At 43.8% G+C, this 27,490-nt stretch overlaps 1 protein-coding gene across 2 annotated transcripts in view; it reads right to left on the reverse strand.

Moving 5' to 3' along the window:
• Window positions 1–6,116: 6,116 nt before the first annotated feature.
• Window positions 6,117–27,490, reverse strand: part of LOC135544709 (zinc finger FYVE domain-containing protein 16-like) — a 46,528-nt gene continuing 25,154 nt past the window's right edge. The window contains exons 5-16 of one of the 2 annotated variants that reach the window (XM_064972552.1): window positions 21,767–21,943; window positions 20,763–20,866; window positions 20,088–20,442; window positions 19,749–19,904; window positions 16,712–16,936; window positions 15,417–15,499; window positions 14,816–14,920; window positions 11,271–11,421; window positions 10,506–10,749; window positions 10,299–10,404; window positions 9,910–10,086; window positions 6,117–9,666 (exon numbers count right to left, since the gene is read on the reverse strand). In XM_064972552.1, coding sequence (XP_064828624.1) covers window positions 9,508–9,666; window positions 9,910–10,086; window positions 10,299–10,404; window positions 10,506–10,749; window positions 11,271–11,421; window positions 14,816–14,920; window positions 15,417–15,499; window positions 16,712–16,936; window positions 19,749–19,904; window positions 20,088–20,442; window positions 20,763–20,866; window positions 21,767–21,943 — 2,042 coding nt within the window. In that variant the 3' untranslated portion in view covers window positions 6,117–9,507. Of the gene's footprint in view, window positions 9,667–9,909; window positions 10,087–10,298; window positions 10,405–10,505; window positions 10,750–11,270; window positions 11,422–14,815; window positions 14,921–15,416; window positions 15,500–16,711; window positions 16,937–19,748; window positions 19,905–20,087; window positions 20,443–20,762; window positions 20,903–21,766; window positions 21,944–27,490 lie in introns of both variants that reach the window. The other variant, XM_064972551.1, reaches the window with a different exon arrangement.

Genomic DNA, 27,490 nt, shown 5'->3' on the forward strand with positions numbered 1-27,490 from the left:
CAGACATCAAGATTTATATGGCGCCAAATATCTGTCTCTAGTTCATTAACTGCTTGTTTGTACAAAAATACTAATGCAACCTAGAATTGTAAATCCTTTCTTTAAAGAAACTGAAATTGGCTCTCCCTGTTACCAACAGACAGGCACACAGACACTAATCATGGAACGGAATGTTGTTTTATCACCAATCCATCGTAAATCTACTGTCAGTGTTACATCTCTCAGAGGCCCACTTTCAGTCCACACACACAGATTAGTGTAGGTCACTAATCTGGTCAAAACAACCATTTGATGCAATAACAGTATTCCCCCAAAAATTTGGCCAGCAGCCCAATTTTCTTTATGACCACACCATGTAAAAAAAAGTTATGTAATCAATAGGCGCTGTTTACTTTCTTAATTTGGTCTACGAAGGTCTATTACAAATCAGTCTGGCAATATATATATATTTTACCCCCTTTTCTCCCCAATTTCGTGATATCTAAATGATAGGTACAGTCTTGTCCCATCGCTGCAACTCCGGTATGGACTTGGGAGAGGCGGTGGTTGTGAATCATGCCTCCTCCGAAACACGCCTGGCTGTATTTATGACAGTATTTCATTTTGAAGACAGTTTGGTTTGATGTGACTGAAATCTATTAGAAAGGTATTGGTAGTTCAGAAGATCATCAGGCAATAATGTTGTAAGTGTTCTTTCGCCCCCAGTCTAATTTAGTGCCTGGTCTTGTCCAGTTGTTTCTAACGGCTTGTGGGCATAGTAAATGGAAAGGGGATCTACCCTTACAAAAAAAGATTGCAGTCAGAGTGCAGTATAACTGCAGTACAACTGCAGTTAGGTTGCAGTATAACTGCAGTACGCTACAAATCCTTCGTCAATAATAACAACATTTTTGTACTGCAGTACTTTTGCAGTGTAACTGCAGTTACAGTGCCGTATAAATGCAGTTATTCTGCAATTACTGCCTCCAAAAAAACATTGGCGACTGCAGTTACTGCACGATTATTGCAGTATCAAAAGTGCAATCGTTTTTTGTAAGGGTAGTCAGCTGCACAACTGAATGCATTCAACCGAAATGTGTCTTCCACATTTAACCCAACCCCTCTGAATCAGAGAGGTGCGGGGGGCTGCCTTAAGGTGCCCGGGGAGCAGGTGCTGTTGGGGGTTAACTGCCTTGCTCAAGGGCAGAACGTAGAGGGAACCAGTAGGTAAGGTCCTCCTTGGTTGGGGACAGAAGCACCAGATCATTTGACTTCCAGTAGGGTGAGGCCGGGTGCTGAAGACTGTTCAAGTGCCCTCGCTAATTCATTGATGAACACCGCCATGCAATCTCCATAGACATACATTGGCAGTAGAATGGCCCGTATTGAAGAGCTCAGTGACATTCAACGTGGCACCATAATAGGATGCCACCTTTCCAGCAAGTCAGTTCGTCAAATTTCTGCCCTGCTAAAGCTGCCTTGGGTCAACTGTAAGTGCTCTTATTGTGAAGTGGAAACGTCTAGGAGCAACAACGGCTCAGCATTGAAGTGGTAGGCCACACAAGCTCACAGAACGGGACTGCCGAGTGCTGAAGCGAGTAGCAGTCTTTCCTCGGCTGCAATACTTGTTTCCAAGTTCCAAAACTACCTCTGGAAGCAACGTCAGCCCAAGAACTGTTTGTCGGGAGCTTCATGAAATGGGTTTCCGTGGCTGAGCAGCCTCACACAAGCCTAAGATCACCTTGTGGAATGCCAAAGGTCGGCTGGAGTGATGTAAAGCTCACCGCCATTGGACTCTGGAGCAGTGGAAATGCATCTGGAGTGATGAATCACGCTTCACCATCTGGTAGTCCGACAGACAAATCTGGGGTTGGCAGATGCCAGGAGAATGCTTCCTGCCCCCATTGACAACTGTAAAGTTTGGTGGAGGAGGAATAATAATCTGGGGTTGTTTTCCATGGTTCGGGCTAGGCCACTTAGTTCCAGTGAAGGGAAATCTTAACGTTACAGCATTCTAGACGATTTTGTGCTTCCAGTTTTGTGGCAACAGTTTGGGGAAGGTCCTTTCCGGTTTCAGCATGACAATGCCCCCGTACACAAAGCGAGGTCCATACAGAAATGGTTTGTCAAGATCGGTGTGGAAGAACTTGACTGGCCTGCACAGAGCCGTGACCTCAACCCCATCGAACACCTTTGGGATGAATTGGAACGACTGGGAGCCAGGCCTAATTGCCCCAACATCAGTGCCCTCGCTCACAAATACCCATGGCTGAATGGAAGCAAGTCCCTGCAGCAATGTTCCAACATCTAGTGGAAAGCCTTCCCAGAAGAGTGGAGGCTGTTATAGCAGCAAAGGGGGGGGGGGCAACCTCATATAAATGCCCATGATTTTGGAATGAGATGTTCAACGAGCAGGTGTCCACATATTTTTGGCCTTTTAGTGTATCACTGTGCTGTGACAATGCACCTTGATATGGCCTACAATGGAACATATTGACTGTACTGTCAAACAAAGCTTCCAGGGCTGGTTACAGGGTGTTAAACTTCCTGTGGAATGGTTGAGGCTCCCAGGTGCTGATGGTAGAGGTCCGCTGTTTCCAAAGATTCTGGCAGTAGCTCTTCAGAAATTATCTTCTTGCTCGCAACTTGGGCCAGCAGATTTGGAATTCCATTGCCTTTTAAATAAGTGGTATGAATGAGTAATATGTACCAAAACATAAAACATCAAAACAATTACAAATGAACCAATATAAGTTACATCCCAGATGATACAGATCCTCTGACGTTGTAAATGAATGAACAAAGCTTTCAGTCAGGTTTTAATCCAGAAAGTCTTTAATGATTCCAGTTTGGAGTTCAATACAGACATTGACCCTAATTCATTGCTGCTCAGGATGTGTGAGAACAAATATTTGTAATTTATTTTTAGACCAAGGTTTAAATTCCGGAGGAATTAGAAAAGGAAACATTTGTCTGGATCAATAATGTAATTGGTCTCTAAGGTCTATAGTGGAGTTGGTCTACAATCTGGTTGGTCTAGAAAGGTTGGAGGGGTGGGTGGAAGTAGGAATAGTAGGAGATCTGCATTGGTATGGAAGTATGGTTGAAACGCCTTTAGTGGATAGAATGTGTGATGTCATTGATCTAACAATGGGAGGTTTAGAATATTGAAGAAATACCCTGAGCTCTGACAGGTGGGCAGGTGTTGAATTTTTAGAACTTTAATGTCAAGCCTCATTTTCACGGGGAGTCAGTGTAAATGGCAGAGGACAGGGATGATGGGGTAACAGGTGGGTCTTGATGAGAACCAGCTTTTGGTACATGTTGGAGTCAGTTGATGATGTGAGGGGAGACCACTGACCACTGTGAGGGGAGACCACTGAGTAGGGCATTGCAGTAATATATGTGGGAGAACATGAATTTATGCATCTTTAGTTGATTCAAGTATTAAAACCAAATGTAACAAATGTTATTAGACATTTTCTAATAGGGCATAGTGCTGATCAACACGCTTGTGAATATATGTTTTCAGAAATCATCCAGGAGCCCACACTCTCCACCTGATTCCAGAGCCTCATGGGGTGCCAGGCCTGTGTGAGTTGGCACAGAACTCATCACAGTGCCTAAAGCGCTGGGCAGAGGGTCCACCAGAAAACCAGTGGGTGAAATGTAGAAATCGGACTTTTCTGCAGCTCTGGCCAGGCAGCTTCATCTTGGAGCTAGTTACTTCCACAAGCTCGCATGACTACAGCCAGTAACCAGGTAGTACTAGCTAGTCAGATAGTGCACGCCAACTTTATTCAGTTGAGTTTGTTCTATTGGCATGCTAACTTTATAATAAGTTCTGCATCTTAGCTAACATTAGTATTTTTATCTTCCAGTCACACTCACACAGTCTAATCCCTTCTTTGTTTTGCCAATCCAGTCTGTTAACGTACCCCCTAAAGCAGGTGAATATGCTACGAGGGGGAGTGTACTTCCAGGTATGAACAAAACAAAAATTAGTTTTTATAAATGCATTAACAATTTTCTGTTATTTCCATGTCCAATTGACACAATAAATGAAATTGCATTTATGATTTTCAAATTCAGAAATGAAAACTAGCTGTTTTCCACTCTTAGTTTTGACATGGACCTACACAGAAAATTAATGCAACATCTAATATATTGAAACGTAGTGTATAAAACATTAGGTAGACCTGCTCTTCTCATGACATAGCTTTCATCTGGTCAGTCTATGATCCCTTATTGATGTCACTTGTTAAATCCACTTCAATCTGAAGGTGAAGAGGAGACAGGTTAAATAGGGATTTTTTTGGAGCAATTGAGACATTGTGTATGTGGCCATTCAGAGGGTGAATGCGCAAGACAACAGATTGCCTTTGAACAGAACTGCAACGCTGCTGGGTTTTTCACGCTCAACAGTTTCCCGTGTGTATCAAGAATGGTTCACCACCCAAAGGACATCCAGCCAACTTGATACAACTGCGGGAAGCATTGAAGTCAACATGGGCCAGCATCCCTGTGGAATGCTTTCGAGAACTTGTAGAGTCCATGCCCTGACGAATTGGGGCTGTTATGAAGGTGTTCCTAATGTTTTGTACACTGTATAAATATTGAATTTGCAATTACATTTCAATTGAATTTTAAAACAAGGCAGTATTCATTTCAAATCATGAAATACAAGTTACATTTATGAATTCAATGATTCAATCTTGTGGAAGGAAAAATAATCTAATTCAATATCCTAAAACACATCAAAAAAATTACAGAATTCAAATTCAATTTCTTTTGGCACGGAAATCACTCCATAACACTAGGTCTTTAAGTTGAGTGCGTAGCCTACCTTGTCCACTGACTGTAGAATGGAATAAAGACAGTGTGGTCACACACAGTTACACCACCAGAGAAATCATATCTCCATGAGGGACAGAAGAAACTTGACAGAACCTAAATCAAATACTGGGGGTAAACTCATTGCAACAAAAGCAAATAAAAAGTCCTACAAAATATGACAGGTCTGTTCGGTTTCAGCAGAATTGTCATGTGCACCCAGCTCTAGACGAATGAAATCACATTTTATTTTTATAAATTTGAAAATGTTTACTTACTGCCTGTACTGTAGCCTTGCACTGGAGAATACGTCACTTCCTATTTTTATCACTAGTGCCACTAGGGAGGGTCTACACAAACTAACAATAGTCTTCATCTATGATCCAATCAGATTTGGCGAATACGTATACATTTAAAAATAAATTATAAAAATGTTTCAACTACACTTACAATATGAACTCATAAGTCAGCGTTTTCTAAACTAAGGGTCGCCTGATTTGAAAATGGGGTCGCAAGAGAAACTCTGGAGAGAATTTTTTTTTCAGTTTGGTTCATAGAACCGTTATGCGAGTAACCTCCGATATCCGCCAAATGCGGTGGTGACAGGGCGGTTTCTGTTTTCTTACAAATGTGGATCTAACTTTTGAACGGTTTCCCTGCTCACAAGTCTTGTTAGAACAGAGAGGATAGGACCAGGCACCAAATCAAATTTGGAGAAAAAAGAAAGCAAGGAGAATATTTTCTACAGAGATGCACAATTATTGCCCGATGACCTTTCCGTGGCATTTTAGTCTCTTCAAACCATACTTCCTTCAAATTGAAATACAAATTGAAATACTTTGAATGTACTGTCAGACTGACTTGTAACAGACTGTCAGGGACACAAATAAAAAAAATAAAAAAATATTGGCTGTTTGATTACATCGTTTTCTTTTTTTACATGGTGCGGTCGCACATTTTTAATTATATCAAAATGGGGTCATGGGTCAAAAAAAGGTTAGGAACGTAAGTATTATCAGAACTTCATAGACGTATGAGGACGCTAACAACATTACTACCATCTCTGATCGCTGTAGTACTAACAACATTACTACCATCTCTGATCGCTGTAGTACTAACAACATTACTACCATCTCTGATCGCTGTAGTACTAACAACATTACTACCATCTCTGATGGCTGTAGCCTACTGCACCGCGAACTTTGATTGGTGGGTGAATGAAGTAGAAAGAAACAGCCAAACAGGCAGCAGGGGAAGAGACGATCCAGCAGTCAATAAAACTAAAATCAGAAAAACAAAAGCAATTTACATAAAGCTATGATTTTATTTAGTAAAGGTGAAATATTTATAAATGAATATTGTTTGAAGAGCTCAATGAGACCCAGATACCAGGTTCACCAAATAAAGCTGGTGTTAATGAATAAATATGGGTGAATTACATAAAACAATACATTTTAACCTTTTTTTTAAAAAAAAAAAGCAAAAATATACTTTGAATTGGATTATTACTTTTTGAATTGGAAAGTTTACTAATTGTAAAGTTCTCTTAAATCACTCATCGTGAGAAGAATACTTTTTTTTTTTTACCTCAAAAAACAAATGTACTCTTGATTCAAATGACAGAAAATCTATCATTATGTACATTTCTTGAAAACTATTCTCACGCTCTCCATCTCTCATGTGGATGTTCACATCAATGGAGCATTTACTTTATGCGAACAGTTGAAACTCCTAAAGATCTCAGTTGTTTAATATAAAATCAAAATATGTTGACTAGTCCCAATTCACAGTCAGCTTATAGCACATACATGAGTCACGGCAGCAGCTACCCGTAACCACATATCACCTAACCCAAACCTTAACCACAAGAAGATTAAACATGACCTTAACCTGGTGGTTAATGGCAATGTTTTATTATGAAATCACTCTTAGACAAACTATCCATTTCTCCCAGGTCTGGGGCCTAAATACCGTACATAAGATTCTGGAAGTGACTGACATTTCAACAAGACAGGGCACAGTCCTCAAAATAGACAATGTAGAATCACTGAGGACAGAAACTAATCAGGTAAGCTAAGCAATGTGCTAGTGAGGATACAGCAGCCACCTTTAAAATCAGTCATTTATTTATGCAGCACATCCTGTTACTGCTGGACAGGACATGGGAACTAGAACATATTACACTACCATATATGGAAGCATTGAGGTGACACAATGTGTGTGTGGGGGAGGTGTACAGATCCTCTCAAGCTCTCAGGATGGATGGGGAACGTTGCTGCACAGCTATTTTCAGGTCACTCCAGAGATGTTAGATCGGGTTCAAGTCCGGGCTCTGGCTAGGCCACTCAAGGACATTCAGAGACTTGTCCCAAAGCCACTCCTGCGTTGTCTTGGCTGGTGCTTAGGGTCATTGTCCTGTTGGAAGGTGAACCTTCGTCCCAGTCTGAGGTCCTGAACACTCTGGAGCAGGTTTTCATCAAGATTCTTTCTGTACTTTGCTCCGTTCATGTTTCCCTCGATCCGGACTAGTCTCACAGTCCCTGCCGCTATAAAACATCCCCACAGCATGATGCAGCCACCACCATGCTTCAACATTGGGATGGTGCCAGATTTCCTCCAGACGTGACCCTTGGCATTCAGGCCAGTTTTGCAAGGCGGCCAACTCTAGGAAGGAAAAGTCTTGGTGGTTCCAAACTTCTTCCATTTAAGAATGATGGAGGCCACTGTGTGTTCTTGGGGAACTTCAATGCTGCAGAAATGTTTTGTTACCCTTCCCCAGATCTGTGCCTCGACACAATCCTGTCCCGGAACTCTAAGGACAATTCCTTCGACCTCATGGCTTGGTTGTGGCTCTGACAACTGTGGGACCTTATATAGACAGGTGTGTGCCTTTCCAAATCATGTCCAATCAATTGAATTTACCACAGGTGGACTCCAATCAAGTTGTAGAAACATCTCAAGGATGATCAATAGAAACAGGATGCACCTGAGCTCAATTTCGAGCCTCATAGTAAAGGGTCTGAATACTTAGGTCAATAAGTTATGTTATTTCTAAAAACCTGTTTTGGCTTTGTCATTATGAGGTGTTGTGTAGATTGATGAGGAACAATTTTTATTTATTTTTTTCAGAATAAGGCTGTAACCTAACTAAATGTGAAAGAAGTCAAGGGGTCTGAATACAATTTTGTTAACTTGTCTGAAGGTACCTGGTACCAGTCTTGTGAGGCCTGTGGGCGTACTAGAGGAAAACCAACTGACATGCGCGTGGTCGTGAGTCTCACCTTTACACACAGGGGTCATTTTAGCCCAAACTGTTCGGACGCTACAGACTGAAGTTGGCAATTCGTCTGTACCGACTCCAGCCAAGTCCCAAGACGCTTGTGGGGGACGAAGATCAAAATGGAGAACACCGTCGTGTTCGTGAGAGTCTCGTCTTTCCAAAGTGAATCAATGCCTTTTTATTTATATTTTTGTGCAAATGTTCATGTTTTGTATTTGGTTCGACTTGGTGGACTAATCCCACTGGTATGTTACATTTCAGTTGACATCAAGGGGACTAAAGGGAACTCTTCACATATTTTTCTCAGTGCTCCTCTGAATTTATCGCTACTACACCTGCGAAAGTGACTCAGCTAGCCAACATCCTATTGAAAATATAAACTTTGATTCCATTGAAGGAACTGTTTCCAAAAATAGTACTTTAAAGCTTAAAAAAAAAATCTCAATACAATTTGTATACGCGACATATACCTTCTATACATTTGGACAAGACGGGACAGTGAGTTGTGTCAGGGAACTTCCCACATAACATCCAGATAGCACTGGTCTGCCACATGGAAGACGCGGCTGCACACTCTTGATGAAGAGAGAGGAAGTTAGAAACGTCATTCTAGAATGGCAGGCTTAACGAGAAGCTACTTTAGAATGACCACATAGGCTATTTCCTCATTCTAAAATAGCATTCACATCCTCAAATGACGATTAACCTTTCACATCGACAGAGTCTCGTGCTGCTCTTCTCAAGTGTGGTGTACAGCTGTCAATAAAGTAACATCATTATAATTCATCATTTCTTACCATGTGGTCATTCTACATATACAGTGAATACATCTTTGTTTGTTGGAAACATTCATCAAGCTGCTCCTTGACTGGCTGACAGACCGATACCAGCAAGGAGCCAAGAAGGCAGAACAGGAAGAGATGAGAATAGTCAGTGTCAGGATAGTTTGGGTTGTTTTTTTTGGTTGTTGTTGTGTGTTTAGTGTTTGGCCGTGTGTGTTAAAGCAGCGTGGGGTGACTTAGACAGAAAGTCACGTCCGTGTTCCAGTTTCCTGTCCATCCAGGGACGAAGGCCTCCGGTGAGAGATTAGGTGGGAATGTCCTGCCATTGGCGACGTGTCTTTAGTTCAGTCGTTAGCTACGCCTGATTGGCTGTGCATGTCTCCTTGGCCCTGTCACAAGCCATGTCTTAATGGCTGTTTGTGTCCTGCCAGCTTGTCCATGGTCCTCTGAGCTCTAGCGTTTTTCTCTGTTCAAAGACATCCAGGCTGCGTGTGTCTAAAAGTTTGTGTGTGTGCAACTGAACTTGCGTGTTTATGTGCGTGTTCGCATTTGCCCGTACTGTGTGTGTTTAAAAGTGTGTGTGTTTCCATGTGTGTGTGTGTGTGTGTGTGTGTGTGTGTGTGTGTGTGTGTGTTAAATGGTGTGTGTGATGTAGAAGATAAACTCCATGTCCATGGCTGTCTGTGGTACGCTGGCCAAGCCTCCGTGGATGACCGGGATCAGAGCACTGTCCAGCTCGTTCATATAGCGCTGGGGTAGGAGCCTGCCTCCCGAACCCGCCTGGTACTCCACCTGGGACGCACACAAACGCAGACAGAGTTATAGTATGACTGTACTGTTCAACACAGTCACTATGTTTCAGAGATGGAACAGCAACACCGACTAGTACAATATTTTATTAATACAGCCATCAATAAAATCTAAATTATAGATATTTTCATAAACACATTTGTCCGCAAGTGCCTGGTAAGAAGAGTGGCAATACCCAGTCCCTTTCATAGTGTATTGCTTGACACTTTATAGCATGTTATTTACCATGTCTGTTTGTGTGGAGACTCGGAGGGCGAGGGAGTTGATGCCGCTGGCTGACAGGACAGAGAGGTGAGGGGTCAGAGCACTACAGCTGGCCACAGCCATCTCCCTCTGGAACACACAGCAGGACGGCAGCACCGCAGACAGGATCACGTCTGGATTCTTCAACACGTAGAACACCTGGAGGGAGGGACAGGCAGAGTCAGATAGACAGACCAGTGTAAGTGAGACTGAATTGTTTCAGAGAGTTGTGATGGTGAGAGAAGGTGAACAGAACTCGGACTTCACATGTAGGTCAATTGTTATTGTAATACATTGTTGACCCCAGAAAATGAATGTCCATGCAAATGGGCAATAATAGTAGTGTATCATATGAACTGTGTGTTTCCTACCTCAGTACACCTGATGGTGCGTCCGTCCGACTCAAACTCTGTGTCCTGCTGAATCCTCACACTGTGGACCCCCTCCAGAGGCTTCCCGTCCACACCACTGGTCACACTAAGGACACAAACTAATTAACCAATCATGCACCTGGGAGAAAATCCCCAGTGTGTGTGTGTGTGTAAATGCATGTGCGCGCATGCGTGTATTACCCTTACCCAGCGTTGACGGGAGCACGCCAGTCGACCCAGCGCACGGTGATGTTGTCCCGGAGCTCGCCTCCGTCGGCCTTGCCACAGGGGATGTGGAAGTCCGTCTGCAACCTCAGGGCGGCGCGCAGGGCCTCCATGGTCTCTGGGGGGATCTGCACCATCAGACCGTCCTCCACGATGCTCGACTTGGCGATGAAGCCCGACGAAGCCTTCAGAGCACCGTTGAATACCACGAAGCTGGCCCCCGTAACTAGACAATAAGGTCACAGACTGAGTAACACAGCAGGTATATAAACCGTTCAGTTCTATTCAGGTTACATGGAGGCACTGGCTCGAGTCACTGGCCTGTGACCTATAGGATCTAAGGTCACGACACACCTGCTTCTTATCAGTCATATTCATTATACACCAAAATGAAGAAAATGGACTAGGACAGGAAGGAACTACCTGAACTTGTCCACAACTAAACATTTTGTGCCCTCTTGAATTCGGGCTCGCGAGTGGCGCAGCGGTCTAAGGCACTGCATCTCAGTACAAGATGCGTCCCCACAGTCCCTGGATCGAATCCAGGCTGTATCACATCCGGCTGTGATTGGGAGTCCTATAGGGTGGCGCACAATTGGCCCAGCGTATTCCGGGATTGGCCGGGGTAGGCCGTCATTGTAAATAAGAATTTGTTCTTGCCTCGTTAAATAAAGGCTAAATACATTTTAAAAAATACAACCCTGTTCTTTGAGAACAAAAAACAGTCCTTTGACCTCTAGTACTGACCTGTGCGTGTCTTTCCAGGCTGGCTGTTGGCCTGGCTCTGGTAGTTGCCCTCGTCATTCTGGAAACAGACCAGGTGGGAATCAGCCTCCGAGCTGAAGCCAGCGCCCACACTGATCACATGTTCGTTAGATGCATTCACCACCTTCAGCATCTACAAAACACACAAGAAGTTATACATGCATCGAAACACATATCTCCAGCTCTTTCTAACACCTGCAGAAGGCACTCTTTCCCCTACTAATGGCAAATTGGTGGGGTTTTATACACCCACCCCCAAATTCAGGTAGTGAATTTATAATCCAAAGCAAATTGCATATAGCAACCTGGCTTAGCATATTAGCATAGCCAAGCCAAGCCATAGCCAAGCCTTAGCATAATCATGCTAGTTAGCTCTAATGCTACTGGTCCTGATGTTTGCATATTAGCATAGCCAAGCCTTAGCATAATCATGCTAGTTAGCTCTAATGCTACTGGTCCTGATGTTTGCATATTAGCATAGCCAAGCCTTAGCATAATCATGCTAGTTAGCTCTAATGCTACTGGTCCTGATGTTTGCATATTAGCATAGCGAAGCCTTAGCATAATCATGCTAGTTAGCTCTAATGCTACTGGTCATGATGTTTGCATATTAGCATAGCCAAGCCTTAGCATAATCATGCTAGTTAGCTCTAATGCTACTGGTCCTGATGTTTGCATATTAGCATAGCCAAGCCTTAGCATAATCATGCTAGTTAGCTCTAATGCTACTGGTCCTGATGTTTGCATATTAGCATAGCGAAGCCTTAGCATAATCATGCCAGTTAGCTCTAATGCTACTGGTCATGATGTTTGCGGACGACTAATAGACAGTCTCCTGCATGCTGATGAAAGTGCCCATGACCCTGTTGTTAATGATTTTGCTAATTTTGGTGTGAATTCTTACAAATGAATATGACAAAAACCAAAGATATGTGGTGTATGGATTTCAGGCGTCAAACCCCTACGCCTCAGAACACTATCGTCAAGGGCCATGTGGTAGACACTGTAGACAACTACAAGTATCTTTGGCACAATGACTGATAATAAACTGAACTTTTAGTAACACTGACATGTTGTGAAAGAAGGGCCAACAATGCCCTTTTGGTCTCAACTCGGTTTCCTGAGTTTCCTGACTTGTCCAGGTAGTCAAGTTGTACGTAGTCGGTCTTAACGTTTTCTTTGATTTGCTGGTACTGCAACCTTGGTGTAAAAGGCGGTAGGATCTCAGGAGTCCAGCAGACAAGTGGTGAGGAAGGCAGAATCCATCCTGTCTGACTGTGCCCACCCTCTACACCACGAGTTCCAGGTTTCCCGGTTTAAATTAACCAACTGTTAAGATTAACCGGTCTTAACACTCCTTCACCCCAATGGCCATTGCCCTTTTCAGGGAAGAGAATACAGGGAAGAGGTGGTGGTAGGCTAAGGGATGATGACGTTGAGGATGGCGATGGTAATATGTTGTTGATGATTAAGGGGATCTGTTGATGTTTTCGTCAGCACATTGCCCTTTCAGGGAAGAGGTGGTGGTAGACTAGGGATGATGACGTTGAGGATGGCGATGGTAATATGTTGTTGATGATTAAGGGGATCTGTTGATGTTTTCGTCAGCACATTGCCCTTTCGAATACAGGGAAGAGGTGGTGGTAGGCTAGGGATGATGACGTTGAGGATGGCGATGGTAATATGTTGTTGATGATTAAGGGGATCTGTTGATGTTTTCGTCAGCACATTGCCCTTTCGAATACAGGGAAGAGGTGGTGGTAGGCTAGGGATGATGACGTTGAGGATGGCGATGGTAATATGTTGTTGATGATTAAGGGGATATGTTGATGTTTTCGTCAGCACATTGCCCTTTCGAATACAGGGAAGAGGTGGTGGTAGGCTAAGGGATGATGACGTTGAGGATGGCGATGGTAATATGTTGTGGATGATTAAGGGGATCTGTTGATGTTTTCGTCAGCACATTGTTGATATGTTGTTGACGAGATGAACTAAGAATGCATACACTTTGGCTTGCTATACTTGTGCTGCTGCTTCTGTCATCGATCATCGGCCTTCAGAAGGTATTCACCCCCATCAACTCTTTCTACATTTTGTTGTTGCAGCCTGAATTTAAAGTGGATTACATTGAGATTTCATTGTCACTGGCCTACATACAATAATGTCAAAGTGGAATTATGTTTCTAAGATGTATATTTTTATTAATTAGAAAAGTCAATAAATATTCAACCACTTTGTTGTGGAAAGCCTAAATAAGTTCAGGAGTAACAATTTGAGTAACAAGTCACATAATAAATTGCATGGACTCACGCTGTGCGCAACCTCTTCTCTGTGCCCACACATACAATTATCTGTAAGGTCCCTCAGTCAAGCAGTACATTTTAAAAACAGATTCAACCACAAAGACCAGGGAGGGTTTTAAATACCTCGCAAAGAATGGCACCTATTGCTAGATTGGTAAAAATAAAAACAATCGGACATTGAATATCCCTTTGAGCATGGTGAAGCTATTAAACTTTGGATGGTGTATCAATACACTCAGTCACTACAAAGACACAGGTATCCAGACAACTCAGTTGCCGGAGAGGAAGGAAACCACTCAGGGATTTCAGCATGAGGCCAACGATGACTTTAAAACAGTTACATAGTTGAATGGCTGTGATAGGAGAAAACTGAGGATGTATCAACAACATTGTAGTTACTCCACAATACGAACCTAAATGACAGAGTGAAACGAAAGCCTGTATAGAATAAAAATATATTGCAAAACATGCATCTTGTTTGCAACAAGGTACTAAAGTAAAACTGTAAAAAATGTGTCCTGAGTACAAAGTGTTGTGGGGGTAAATCCAATAACACATTACTGAGTACCATGCTCTATATCTTCACGCATAGTGGTGGCTGCATCATGTTATGGGTATGCTTGTACTTTTCAGCAGGACAATAACCTAAAATACAATGCCACATCTACACGGGAGTTGCTTACCAAGAAAACCGTGTTCCTGAGTGGCCGAGTTACAATTTTGACTTACATCTGCTTGAAAATCTATGGCAACACCTGAAAATGGTTGTCTAGCAATGATCAACAAACAATTTGACAACGCTTGAATAATTTTGAAAAGAATAAAATGGGCAAATGTTGCACAATCCAGGTGTGGAAAGCTCTTAGAGACTTGGCAGCTGTAATCGTTGCCAAAGGTGCTTCTACAAAGTATTGACTCAGGGGTGTAGATGCTTATGCAAATGAGGTTTGAATTTTGTCATTATGAGGAATTGTGTGTAGATGGGTGAGAAACATGCATGCATTTAACCCGTTTTGAATTCAGGCTGTAACATCAAAATGTGAAATGCATCAAGGGGTATGAATACTTTCTGAAGGAACTGCATGTTTGTATTGATGGCTGTCAGCCCTATGACTTGATGTACCCTCTGGGACAATAAAGTTGAAACTTTAACTTGTCCTTCAAACCAGATAGAAACAAAATAGACATACCAACAAACTTAAGTCCTGTAATGCTGTGTCTTACCTCAGTAAAGCTACTCTTGGGAATGTCTATGTAGCTGTGGCCCATCTCCATGTGGATCCTCAGGCCCTCCACGGCAGGCAGACTGTACTGGTAGTTCCTCAGGTCCTGGAAACAAAAACGCAACACAGAACTTACTTGAGGGCATTAATAGCATGTGACCTACTACATTCTCTCAGACATATGCCATGCGTCATAGACAATCATTTTTGAAAAGACTAAACAAACACAGCATCTTAAGATGTTTCAGAGCTGTAACAGACAGGGTATGATAAGTGAAAAGTTGGCAGGGAACCAAACTACCGCAGTGTCTCTCCCACAGGAGTCCTGATCTAGCTCTGTGTGTGTCATCCCGGTCCTCTGTTGGCTGGCCCTCACCTGAACTCAGGAGCACTGCTCAGTGATCCTCACAGAGGATCAGGGAGAGCTTAACTCGGCTTTAAATCAGGGCTGGAGACCTACTTTTACTGCTTAGCTTCGGTTTGATGTGAATTGTTATATTCAACGTTTGGATTGATCAAATTGCAAAAAAAAAAAAAACAAAAAAAAAAAAAAAAAAAAACTCTGAAGTGTACAATAAAATAATTTGTGTGTGTGTACTTACAGCCAGCAGGTTCATGATGGTGTGTCCGGTCTCTCTGAACACAGTCTCTCTGAAGCGGACGCTGACCAGCGTACTGGGGTACACTGCAACACAACCCACATAGGGTCAAAGGTCACTAGAATCAGGCTCAACATCAGTCTAAACACTTGTTGCAAACATTTCATTATAATTTCATCAGGTCATTACTGTAAACTATGGCCACGTTTGTAAAGTAGAGTCAAAGTAAGAGGTGATCTCAATAGTCTACAGGCTAAAGCACATATCTAGGTCTTGGCCAAGTTCAAAAGTTAGACGTTTCAATCAGAAAAACTGATTTTAAAAAAGGATAGGAAGTGAACGTTTTTACTCAAAGTAACAATGTGGTCAAAGGCTTAGTAACTTTATTGTAGATTCCTCACACGTGGGGGCCACATGATATCTGTGAAGTGGGCCACCAGAGTTTTCAACCTGAGCTTAGTACTAGGGTGCTACAGTAGCTGACTGTCCTGTTGTGATCATTTCCATCTGCCTGGAGCCTTCCCCCGATCGCTATCTTATTGTTGACTCTTCCCCTCGTCTCCTGTGCCCAAACGCCCGCGTCTGGATTATTGACTCTGGAATTGATCTACTTTGGATTTACCTCACTGTATCACAATTGGATTAGCTGACTCTCCCTCGGCTAGTGAAACGTCCTCTCCCTCTGAAGCGCCTCTCTCATTGGCTCTTCTTTGGTAGCTAACTCAGCCGTCAATCAGTAAGTCTCCGCTCCCTCTACTTTAGATAACTGCATTATTTGATACCTGGTTAGATGGCACTATGTATTTCCAAAAACATTGGTTTACTTTAATGTAGCTGTAAGTTTGGTGTTGATTGCAACTGGCTGACCCATGCAGTGCTAACATAGCATTAGCCGGCTAGTTGGCTAGCAAACGTGCAAGCTTATTTGCAACAATAAATTCATTCAGAGAATTTGTTTGCAAATTGGCACAAAATGACATTGAAACCTGTAGTCATGAGGGCAAATGATTTTGGTTTAATTTGAAGTTCTACATTTGAAGTGATTTCTGTTGGAGTTTACATTAAAGGGAATAGTCTGGCTTGCTGGGTCATCCATATAATGTCCCACCCGGCAAAAACATTTTCCGGCATGACTTTGACACTCTAATTGGATTTATGTAATAACTTTGGTACTTCTGATGCAGATATGAATGCAAATCCATATGTAATGTTTATGCTATGTAATGTTTATGAAACTATTTACCATGCATTTATTTACCACTGAACCTAGACAAGGCTAGTAACTGTTGGGGGCTCACCACTGTGTTCTGCTCCCAGCCGTAGAAGCAGTCTAAGGGGGAAGACCTTGGCCCAGGGCACCTCCAGCCTCTGGATAAGCAGGCCACAGAGGAAGGGCTGTGGAGGCAGACAGAGGCCCTCCAGGGCCTGAAAGGTAGGGGAGAAGAACAGCACCCCGCCATGCTCCTTACTACCCAGGAAACTACCTGTGAACGCCACGTTGCCCAGCTCCTCCACAAACTTCCCTAAGGGAGGGGGAGAGACAGCGGTCAGTGTGTGCAGAGTACCACTTCAGCGCGGTGGCAGCACCCCCGGCCCCCACGACGACACGCTTTGCAACACCCACACTGCTCAAATCATAGGCAAATGCACCTTTTTTAGCCTAATGATGTTGGCAGAAGACCGCCTCAGTAGAAATGGTAGGCTATAGACTTATGGGTACTAAACTGGTTGTTATTCAGTAGATTACTAGAAATATGTTTAAATGTACAAATCAGGGCTCCCCCTAGGATTTTGATGGTTGAGTAGGCCTTAGGTTGGGTAGGGGGGAGGACCTAAGGGGGGCAGTCAACTCCCACCATTAGGAAACTGGAGCATTTTTGTGGAACCGGTAACTGCGATTTCCTGAAACCTAGGGCTCTATTTTTGGCCGTTAAGGCGGTGATTGTGTCAAACGCACGTTAGTTAGAAATTTCATCGTGTAAAAACTAGCGCACTGGCATTTTCCAGCCCTAACGCCAGGTTCGACAATTCACCCGTCTTTTATCTACTCGCTTGCGCTCAGATGTGCGGGGTGGAAATATTTTAGGCACGTCCTTAAAAACGAGATCAAATTTCAGGCACCGCTGATAAGGATATTTAAGACCCACCAAAAGTTGGTTTTAGAGGTAACGCAGTTCGTTATGGCATTAACTTTGACAAACGGAACGCAGCATATCCAGCCATGACGCACACTGCCCATATGCGCATGGAACAAGAGTTGTGTAATGGTGCCTGTATACGTCGTATTTAGAAACATACAAAACAACTTCCCAATGCGTTTGATTTTCTTAAAAACCAAGGATAGCCTCCTCTCAACGCAATGCGTTTGATTTTCTTAAAAACCAAGGATAGCCTCCTCTCCACGAAGGATTTTTCTTTTGTCTGCCAATGCAATCCCGAAGTAGTCAAGACTGTCGATAAATGGTTTTGGCTCCTAAACCCTAACCCTACATTTTAAAATCACCAAAGCTTTTATTAAAATATCAAGTTTGAGAGGAGTCAAATAGCGAGCTGACATTCCCTTTTTATCTATGCATTGTAGGCAGGCCCACATTATTTTAGCCAGGCAGGTCCCGTTTTGGACCCGCGTAAAATAACGTCCATGATCTAATCTAGGCTGTGTCCATCATGAAACGAGCGATGAGAACCTCGTATTTAGAAGTTCTCTTCAACCTGTATTTGTTTTCCGTTTCATCAAAACCCAAGCCCTCGTTTAGGCCAACTACAACGAAGGCTGAATCAACAGCAACGATTGTCTCTCTTATCCTGGTGATTTTACGACGTTACATTGGACATTTATTTTGTGGTTGTCGCAAAAAATACAAATGATTGCTTGTTTTTCGTTTTCATTTTGTTACAACCACATGTATTAGAATGATTCAGCTTCCTGGTATTATTGGGACAACTGGCACTGCAACTTCTGGAGATGTGAGAATGTGATCTGTAAAATGGTTCCGATTTATGTTAATAAAATATAGGCCTATTTGGGAGCATTATCATGTTGAGTGGACATTCTCCCTCTCTTTATATTAAATTTTGTCCAGCTACTGTGAAAAGTTTGGATGTGTGTAAAACCCTCCATAGTCTGCATGGTTTTAATATTGTATGCCCACGTAGAGAAATTATGGTGCATGTTAGTGTGTCATAGCCTATTTAAAACAAGTTGTTTCGTTTTGTTTAGAATTTGAATCAAATGATTTGTTCTCTTTTAAGGCCTTATCAATATTGAATTTAATATTGCTTATTGACCATGTTTGGCATGTCCATGCTCAGCTATAATGTAATGTACAGTAGGCCTAGACCCTATATCAGTGTAAATGCTATTGAAGCCACGCATTTACTTAGAACAATGTGGACTGCAAATGGGTTCAAGTTAACATATTTAGCAAGGATAGTTCTACATTTTGTTATTTCATTTCTGTAAGCCCTTTTCCAAACTATAACATACTAACATTGGAATTGGAGTTGATTCCAAGGCACTACATCAAATATTGTAAATACACAACTTGAAGCAAACATATTATTTGACCATGGAGCACGTTCTGATTGGCCAGTGAGGGGCCAAGCCTCGACACACCCGCAGCTTGTTGATTCATCAAAACCCAGCCCTTTCACACCAACGTCAGCAAGTGCGGCGATAATTGTGATAGTGAAAATATTCAAAATATTTCTGCCACACCCCTGAACCTATAGCGCTACCGCCTGCGCTTAGATTGACCATTTCGTTAGGTTTGTTAAAATAGAGCCCCTAGAGTCTTAAATGATTACAAACCAACACAGATGTCTTATGTTTGATCCTACAGGATATTGCTAGTGGCCTCTGACACTTTCACATAAAATGTAGGGGTAATGTAGCCCAATAATGGACTAATGGAGCCTAGCGTTACTCCTTATAGTCCAAGGACCATACATGTTCTGTTAGAAAGGTGCATTTGCTCTGGAAACCAAAACAGCCAAATACTCCATCTAAACGTGAATCGATTCTCAATTGCGGTACAGTTCTAGAAACATTCAGCCCTCTACTTTCATATCACATCAAAATCAATTGGGGGCAGAGAATTCTTCTCCTCGGCCAAGTCCTCAGATTGGCTCGGCTCCAATTTCAGACGGCTGAGTCAGAAACCACAGGGTCGTCTTTCGTACCAGTGTACATGGACATAAAATTGCGTGAATGGTATGCAAAATGCGTGCAGGTCTGTCTGTGTGTGTGTGTGTTTCCGTCTACCTCCGTGAGTCCTGGTAGAGGGAGAGGAACAGGCTGTGTGTGTGTGTGTGTGTGTTTGAGCGCGCATCTACCCCTCTGTGCGTCCTGGTAGATGGAGAGGTACAGCGTGAACAGGTCTTTGGGCAGAGATCTCTCCTCAGACAGACACTCCAGGATGAACACGACCTCCCTCTGCCCTACGGTCTGTAGACCACTGGAGCCCAGACACCAGCACTTCCTACTGCAGTCTACAGGAGAGCAGAGAGACACAACGTGAGGAAACTGATTTGAAGAAAGTGGACAGAGAGTACCCAGTAGGAATCCACCTTATTGCTTTCAACAGTCCCATCTTTTCAGATCAGTGCAGACAAAGGAAGGGAGAGTTGAGGAAGCCAACTTTACAAGAGGGTAGAGATAGATGTTCTACTCACAGCTGACTAGTTTGACATTGACCAACAGGTTGGCGTTGAGGACAAAGGTTAAAGGTCGTGGGCCTCCCTCCTCCAATAGGAGCAGGATCTGGCAGGGGGCAGGTCGCTCCTCCACCAATAGATCTCCTCCCTCCTCCTCTTCTCCGGTGGTGATGAGTAGAGGTGGCAGGCCCTCGTCATCCTCTGGCAGAAGACTGGGGCTCCTCTCTACGCAGCTCCCGAGCCCACACAGCAGGCTGTAGTCCCAGGGCCCTGACACCAGGGGACGCACAACCTCCAACTTTGCTGGGACCTCAGGGGCCAACATACCACCCTCAGACTCCGCTGCAAAGCCAGGGGATACTCTGCTGCCAGCCTGGAAGAGACGGCGGGATGAGAAATGGATGGGATGAAAGAGAAAATAAATAAACGTGTGCGTCTAGGGATTTACAATGGGTGTGTGTGTGCAGCACCAATCAAAAGTTCAGACACGCCTACTCATTCCAGGGTTTTTCATAATTTGTTTAACACTTTTTTCTTGGTTACTACATGATACCACATGTGTTATTTCATAGTTTTGATGTCTTCACTATTATTCTACAATGTAGAAAATAGTACAAATAAAGAAAACCCCTTTAAAGAGTAGGCGCCTCTTATGTGGGGGTGTGTGTGTCTATATAGAGCTCCTCCTCTTACCGTAGGGGGGTCTGGTGTGACAGGGCTGGACTCCTGGGAACTCCTCCTGCCAGTCACAGATAGCCTGGTGGTGTCGGCCACCTCTCCGTTGGGCAAGATGCCATCTGCAAACCACACACGCTTCTGCTCACGAGGACAACCTGACACATCCACCACACAGGGACAGGGACTTCTGTCATTTTCCCCATTTCCCTATTTAAAGTGTTTAGAGCGCTAAATTTATACCAGTGTTTCCCTATATTCAATTAGCGGCCGCTGCTAAAACATTTCCGCCACTCCCCAAAACTACGATAAAAATATATATATGATACGATTTTTTGGGGGAAATCCTTTTAGGGATGGTTAAACGTTGTCAGTGTTAAATTAAACCAAATATAAAGTATGCCGAAAAGATAATGGAGCTATATATTTTTAAAATAAGATCTTTGACGAACTAACAATCACCAAAATAAAAGACAAGTCTGGGAGAATCTAAAATTCCAAAAATGTCATGGCATGGGGCCCCCATTGATTTTGTTATAATGTTTGAGTCACTCAGATAGCATAACACAGCGTAAGCCATGGCAAAAGGCTAGGGGAAACACTGAATACAAATGAGAAACAAGGGAAAATAAAACAGGAAATCTGGTAAAAATGGAAATGATAAAAATCTACATTTTTCATTATAGCCAAACTGTGGCTGGCTATCCTTCCTTCCTTCCTTCCTTCCTTCCTTCCTTTCTTCCTTCCTTCCTTCCTTCCTTCCTTCCTTCCTTCCTCCCTTCCCTTCCCTTCCCTTCCCTTCCCTTCCCTTCCCTTCCCTTCCCTTCCCTTCCCTTCCCTTCCCTTCCCTTCCCTTCCCTTCCTTCTATCCAATGGAGAGCAAGAGGATGTTTATCACTTTTGGGGAACACCATTATCCAACAGCAACCCTTGATACTAGTTCAAGAGGATGTTTATCACTTTTGGGGAACACCATTATCCAAAAGCAACCCTTGATACTAGTTCAAGGGGTGCATAAGTACCGTTGCTGCAGGGGGTTTTGAGCACGGAGACGGGCACCATGACGGTGGGCGGAGGGGAGTTGAGGGTGCCTGCAGCCCGGGCCTGTTGCAGGGGAGGGATTGTGCTGCAGTACTCTGACGGGACGTTGGGGTTTGGGCTCGGACCTGTCGGACTCATCATACGCTCCAGAGCCTGGGCTAGAGGGGGAGGCGAGAGAGAGACATATAGGGAGAGGTGAGGCAGGTAAAGAGTGAGTGAGGAGGAGAGTTGGCATACAAACATGGGTATTTTACAAATGTTCCACTCTTAGAATTAAAATCACTTTTTTCCCGGGTAGCCCAGACTGTCTTAAAAAAGTGTAATTTTTAAGCATTAAGGCCCCGGGGGGTTGTGGTATATGGCCAATATACCACGGCTAAGGGCTGTTCTTAAGAACATCAACCTAGAGTGCCCAGATACAGCCCTTAGCCGTGGTATATTGGCCATACACCACAAACCCCCGAGGTGCCTTATTGCTATTATAAACTGGTTACCAAAGTAATTAATTAGAGCAGTAAAAATACATGGTGTCATACCCGTGGTACACGGTCTGATATACCATGGCTTTCAGCCAATCAGCATTCAGGGCTCGAACCACCCAGTTTATAATAAAGCATTTAAAACCATAGGAGAGAATCATATGCCTTTCGAAGGTGTATTATACCTAACATTTAATATTTACTTTTACATTAAAATTAAAATATGACTCTAAAGCAATATAAAGTCATTGATAATCTCACAAGGTCTCGTTTTAAAATGTGTTAGTTGTGTCATTGGGGTTTGAAACAGCCTGAAAAACCGAGGCAAAAATAGAACCGGTTCAAATGAACAAACCACTTTTAGGGAACAGTGCCTTCGGTAAGTATTCAGACCCCTTGACTTTTTCCACATTTTGTTAGGTTACAGCCTTATTCTAAAATGGATTTAAATTGTTGTTATCCTCATCAAACAACACACAATACGCCAAAGACAAAGCAAAAAAAGGTTTCTAGAAATGTTTGCTCATCTATATTTCACATTAACATAAATATTCAGACCCTTTACTCAGTATTTTGTTGAAGCACCTTTCGCAGCAATTACTGTCTCCAGTCTTCTTTGGTATGATGCTACAAACTTGGCACACCTGTATTTGAGGAGTTCCTCCCATTCTTCTCTACAGATCCTCTCAAGCTCTGTCAGGTTGGATGGGGAGCGTTGCTGCACAGCTATTTTCAGGTCTCTCCAGAGATGTTTGATCAGGTTCAAGTACAGGCTCTGGATGGGCCACTCAAGGACATTCAGAGACTTGTCCCGAAGCCACTCCTGCATTGTCTTGGCTGTGTTCCTAAGGTCGTTGTCCTGTTGGAAGGTGAACCTTCACCCCAGCCGGAGATCCTGAGCAGGTTTTTAAATCAAGGATCTCTGTGTACTTTGCTCCGTTCATCTTTGCCTCGATCCAGACTAGTCTCCCAGTCCCTGCCGCTGAAAAACATCCCCACAGCATGATGCTGCCACCACCATGCTTCACCGTAGGGATGGTACCAGATTTCCTCCAGACGTGACCCTTGGCATTCAGGCCAAAGAGTTCAATCTTGGTTTCATCAGACCAGAGAATCTTGTTTCTCATGGTCAGAGTCTTTAGGTGTCTTTTGGCAAACTCCAAGCAGGCTGTCATGTGCCTTTTACTGAGGAGTGGCTTCCGTCTGGCCACTCTACCATAAAGATCTGATTGGTGGAGTGATGCAGAGATGGTTGTCCTTCTGGAAGGTTTCTCCCATCTACCCAGAGGAACTCTGGAGCTCTGTCAGAGTGACCATCGGGTTCTTGGTCACCTCCCTGACCAAGGCCTTTCTCCCCAGTTGCTCAGATTGGCCGATGTGGCCAGCTCTAGGAAAAGTCTTGGTGGTTCCAAACTTCTTCCAGTTAAGAATGATGGAGACCATTGTGTTATTGTGGACCTTCAAATGCTGCAGAAATGTTTTGGTACCCTTCCCCAGATCTGTGCCGACACAATCTTGTCTCTGAGCTCTACGGACAATTCCTTCGACCTCATGGCTTGGTTTTTGCTCTGACATACACTGTCAACTATAGGACATTATATAGACAGGTGTGTGCCTTTACACATTATGTCCAATCAATTGAATTTAACACAGGTGGACTCAGTTGTAGAAACATCTCAAGGACGATCAATGAAAACAGGATGCACCTGAGCTCAATTTCGAGTGTTTTAGTAAAAGGTCTGAATACTTATGTAAATAAGTTTATTTTTTATCTCATACATTTGCTAAAATGGCAAAAAAACAGTTAACGCTTTTTCATTATGGGGTATTGTGTGTAGATTGCTGAGGATTTTGTTTTATTTAAATAATTTTAGAATAAGGGAGTAACATAACAAAATGTGGAAAAAGTCAACGGGTAAGGAGTACTTAAGGCCCTGTACAATCTAGGCCTTCTTTGTTAACATAGGCTATTCATAGGGATGTTTTGATAAATACATAAAATCAACAAAAACATTATTATTATTAATTTTTTTTTAAATCTGGCTTTTCACAAAATAAATTGCTGGTAAAAACTCATAGGCTAGCCTACACTGTATCCAAATATAGCCTGATATAAATGAAATGACAGCGTCATTGAATTTTGGTACACCAGAAGCACATTCCTTTCCAATGGAACGCTGCGTTGGAGAGGCGGTTGCAGTGTGTTCTGGTGCGTTGGATTTATCTAACCTATACGTCAAACTGTAGGCGTAGACGGCTTGACAGAAATGGTAGCAGAAGGTGAATTTTGAACATTTGCTGAAGCCCCCTCTCTGCACTTGGTGGCACACAATTAGCCCAGCATTGTCCGGGTTAGGGGAGGGTATGGTCGGCAGTGATGTCCTGGTCCCATCGCGCACTAGTGACTCCTGTGGCGGGCCGGGCGCAATGCACGCTGACAGTCGCCAGGTGCACGGTGTTTCCTCCGACACATTGGCGCGGCTGGGTTAAGCGGGCATTGTGTCAAGAAGCAGTGTGGCTTGGCTGGGTTGTTTCGGAGGACGCATGGCTCTCGACCTTCGCCTCTCCCGAGTCCGTACGGGAGTTGCAGCGATGGGACAAGACTAACTACCAATTGGATACCACAAAATTCGGGAGAATTTTTAAAATATTTTTTTTTTTAATGTAAAAACAAAAATAATGTAGGTATGCCTACCATACCAGTAGCTCAAAGGTTGGAGCCAATTTTGTTAGCGTAGGCCTAATAACTGCATTTTAAGGTTGCGTGCATAGTTTCAACACAATATGCATAAATAGGCTATAGTAAATATGATAGAATAATACAACAGCACACACACACACTGAGACATTGCATATAACAGCTGTACACACATCTGGACAGGACATACGCATGTTCTGTGCTGTAGCGAATCAACATTATTTCACGGGATGTTTGCCATGTCCTAACAGCATTTATTGTATGTAGCCTAAGTAAACATAATGGTGAAAAGTAATCAAAACGACTGTTCCACCACCTCTCTTGGCCTCACGTTCAACAGACACTCCTATATCTATACAGCAATCTAACGTGGACAGATGGAAGCCCTGCATCACATTTAAAATGTGAGCTATCCTTCTCACACCATAGACAAACCACGTTGTACTGCCCTGGTTCTGCATCCACCATAGTTACTGGAACTGTGCTGGAAAAGACCATGTGAAATTAAAACAGTCAGCACACTATGGTTAAGTTTGGCCCTGTTATTTTACATCAGGCAAGGGTGAGCGAGGAAGTGATGGGAGAGAACAAGAGAGTGAGAGAATGAGAGAGTGGGATATGATTGGAGCGAGAGAGTGGGGGAGTTGATTCCAGGAAAGCGAGTGGTGGCCTAACTCAGGCCAGGCATGCTAGCAGATACACATATACTTCCAGTCATTGCCCTAGTTAGCATTGGCTTTGCGAAACCCTCTAGCTTACTTCATACGGGACACAGTCTCATAAAAATGGTATCCGCGATTTCATCTGACTCTGGGGAAGGAGAAAGGGGCCTCATTGCCAAAATCCCGAAGTATCCCATTAAAGCTAAGCACTCAGGGAGTATCGAAAATTCCCAAAACAATGGATAGAGGACTCTCTTTTGTAAATTTTGACAGCATTGACACATTTCCAATGCAGCCCGGCGGACATCACTGGAGACCAAATGTGACCCAAGGGGCAAAATTAGTTTGACACCCCTAACCTAACTGGACACCTGATGCCGTGCTTCGTCCGCTAGCTGCTGTGTGTGTGTGTGAGTGAGAGTGTGTGAGAAGTGCTGACTGGGCTCTGGCCTTCATTATATTGATTAAACATCATATCATCTTTAGTGGCCTGGTTGGACAGGCCCGAGCTAACACAGTCCGTCAGACCACCTGCACGACACATACGCACACACTGGCACACACACACACACACGTGAATGAAGCCACACATGCGCAGACACTAGTTAGGCTATTAGCATGGGTTAAGAGCACTACTCACAACAACAGATCAATAGCACAACAAAAGAGAGAGAGACTGAGGAGAGAGTTTAAGAGTTTCACCTTGATCTTTCTGAGAGGAGACAATGACACGGCATAAAAAGCGCAGCAGTCTGTGTCAACAAGCCCATGTAGATCAGAGAAATAAACCGAAATGAATCCAGTGTGTGTGCGCGTTGCACACCACAACAACATATACACAGAATCAGATCGTAACAGATAAACCAGTGTGAGCTAGAAGCACCAGGCTTCTTGTTCTTCTCTTTTAAAAATTCATAGGGCGTCCCATCTTACCTTGCTTTCACTCCTCCAAACTCGGAGCTCTGTAGGTCCCCTTGGTCACGCTAACCTACTTAGCCTTACCGACGTTAGCCCTTGTTGGCTGAATGTAAATGGGCTGTATTAGCCTAACTGAAGCAAAGTATATTAGCCATATTACAGTAGGTGCTAGCCTATGCTAGCTTGACTGAAGCTAGCGCTGTTCTCCCAGCTGGGCTGTTAGCTGCAGACTCCAGGCAGGCAGGGGAGGTGTACTGTGAGCCTCACAGGCTGACTGCTCCCAATACTGATGAGCGCAATGGGGAGAGTAATGGAGGGGGAGGGAAGGATGGAGCGTCGCATCACCCTGCTCATCACCCTGCTCATCACCCTGCTCATCACCCTGCTCATCACCCTGCTCATCACCCTGCTCACCACCCTGCTCACCACCCTGCTCACCACCCTGCTCATCACCCTGCTCATCACCCTGCTCATCACCCTGCTCCTCACCCTGCTCCTCACCCTGCTCATCACCCTGCTCATCACCCTGCTCATCACCCTGTTCATCACCCTGCTCATCACCCTGCTCATCACCCTGCTCCTCACCCTGCTCCTCACCCTGCTCCTCACCCTGCTCATCACCCTGCTCCTCACCCTGCTCATCACCCTGCTCATCACCCTGCTCATCACCCTGCTCATCACCCTGTTGATCACCCTGCTCATCACCCTGCTCATCACCCTGCTCATCACCCTGCTCATCACCCTGCTCATCACCCTGCTCATCACCCTCCTCCTGCCCTCAGTCCCAATCAAAGTGGATGGCCCCTTTTCTTTCTTTCTTTCCCTCACACGCACACACACACACACACACACACACACACAGTAAACAAGGGGACGGAAATAGCCTGTCCCTGGACATGTGTGCCCGTGCCAGACGGAGTCAACGTGCAGTGTGTGTGCGCATGCATC

This window comes from Oncorhynchus masou, chromosome 8 (assembly GCF_036934945.1).
Source record: "Oncorhynchus masou masou isolate Uvic2021 chromosome 8, UVic_Omas_1.1, whole genome shotgun sequence".
Taxonomy (NCBI): Eukaryota; Metazoa; Chordata; class Actinopteri; order Salmoniformes; family Salmonidae; genus Oncorhynchus; species Oncorhynchus masou.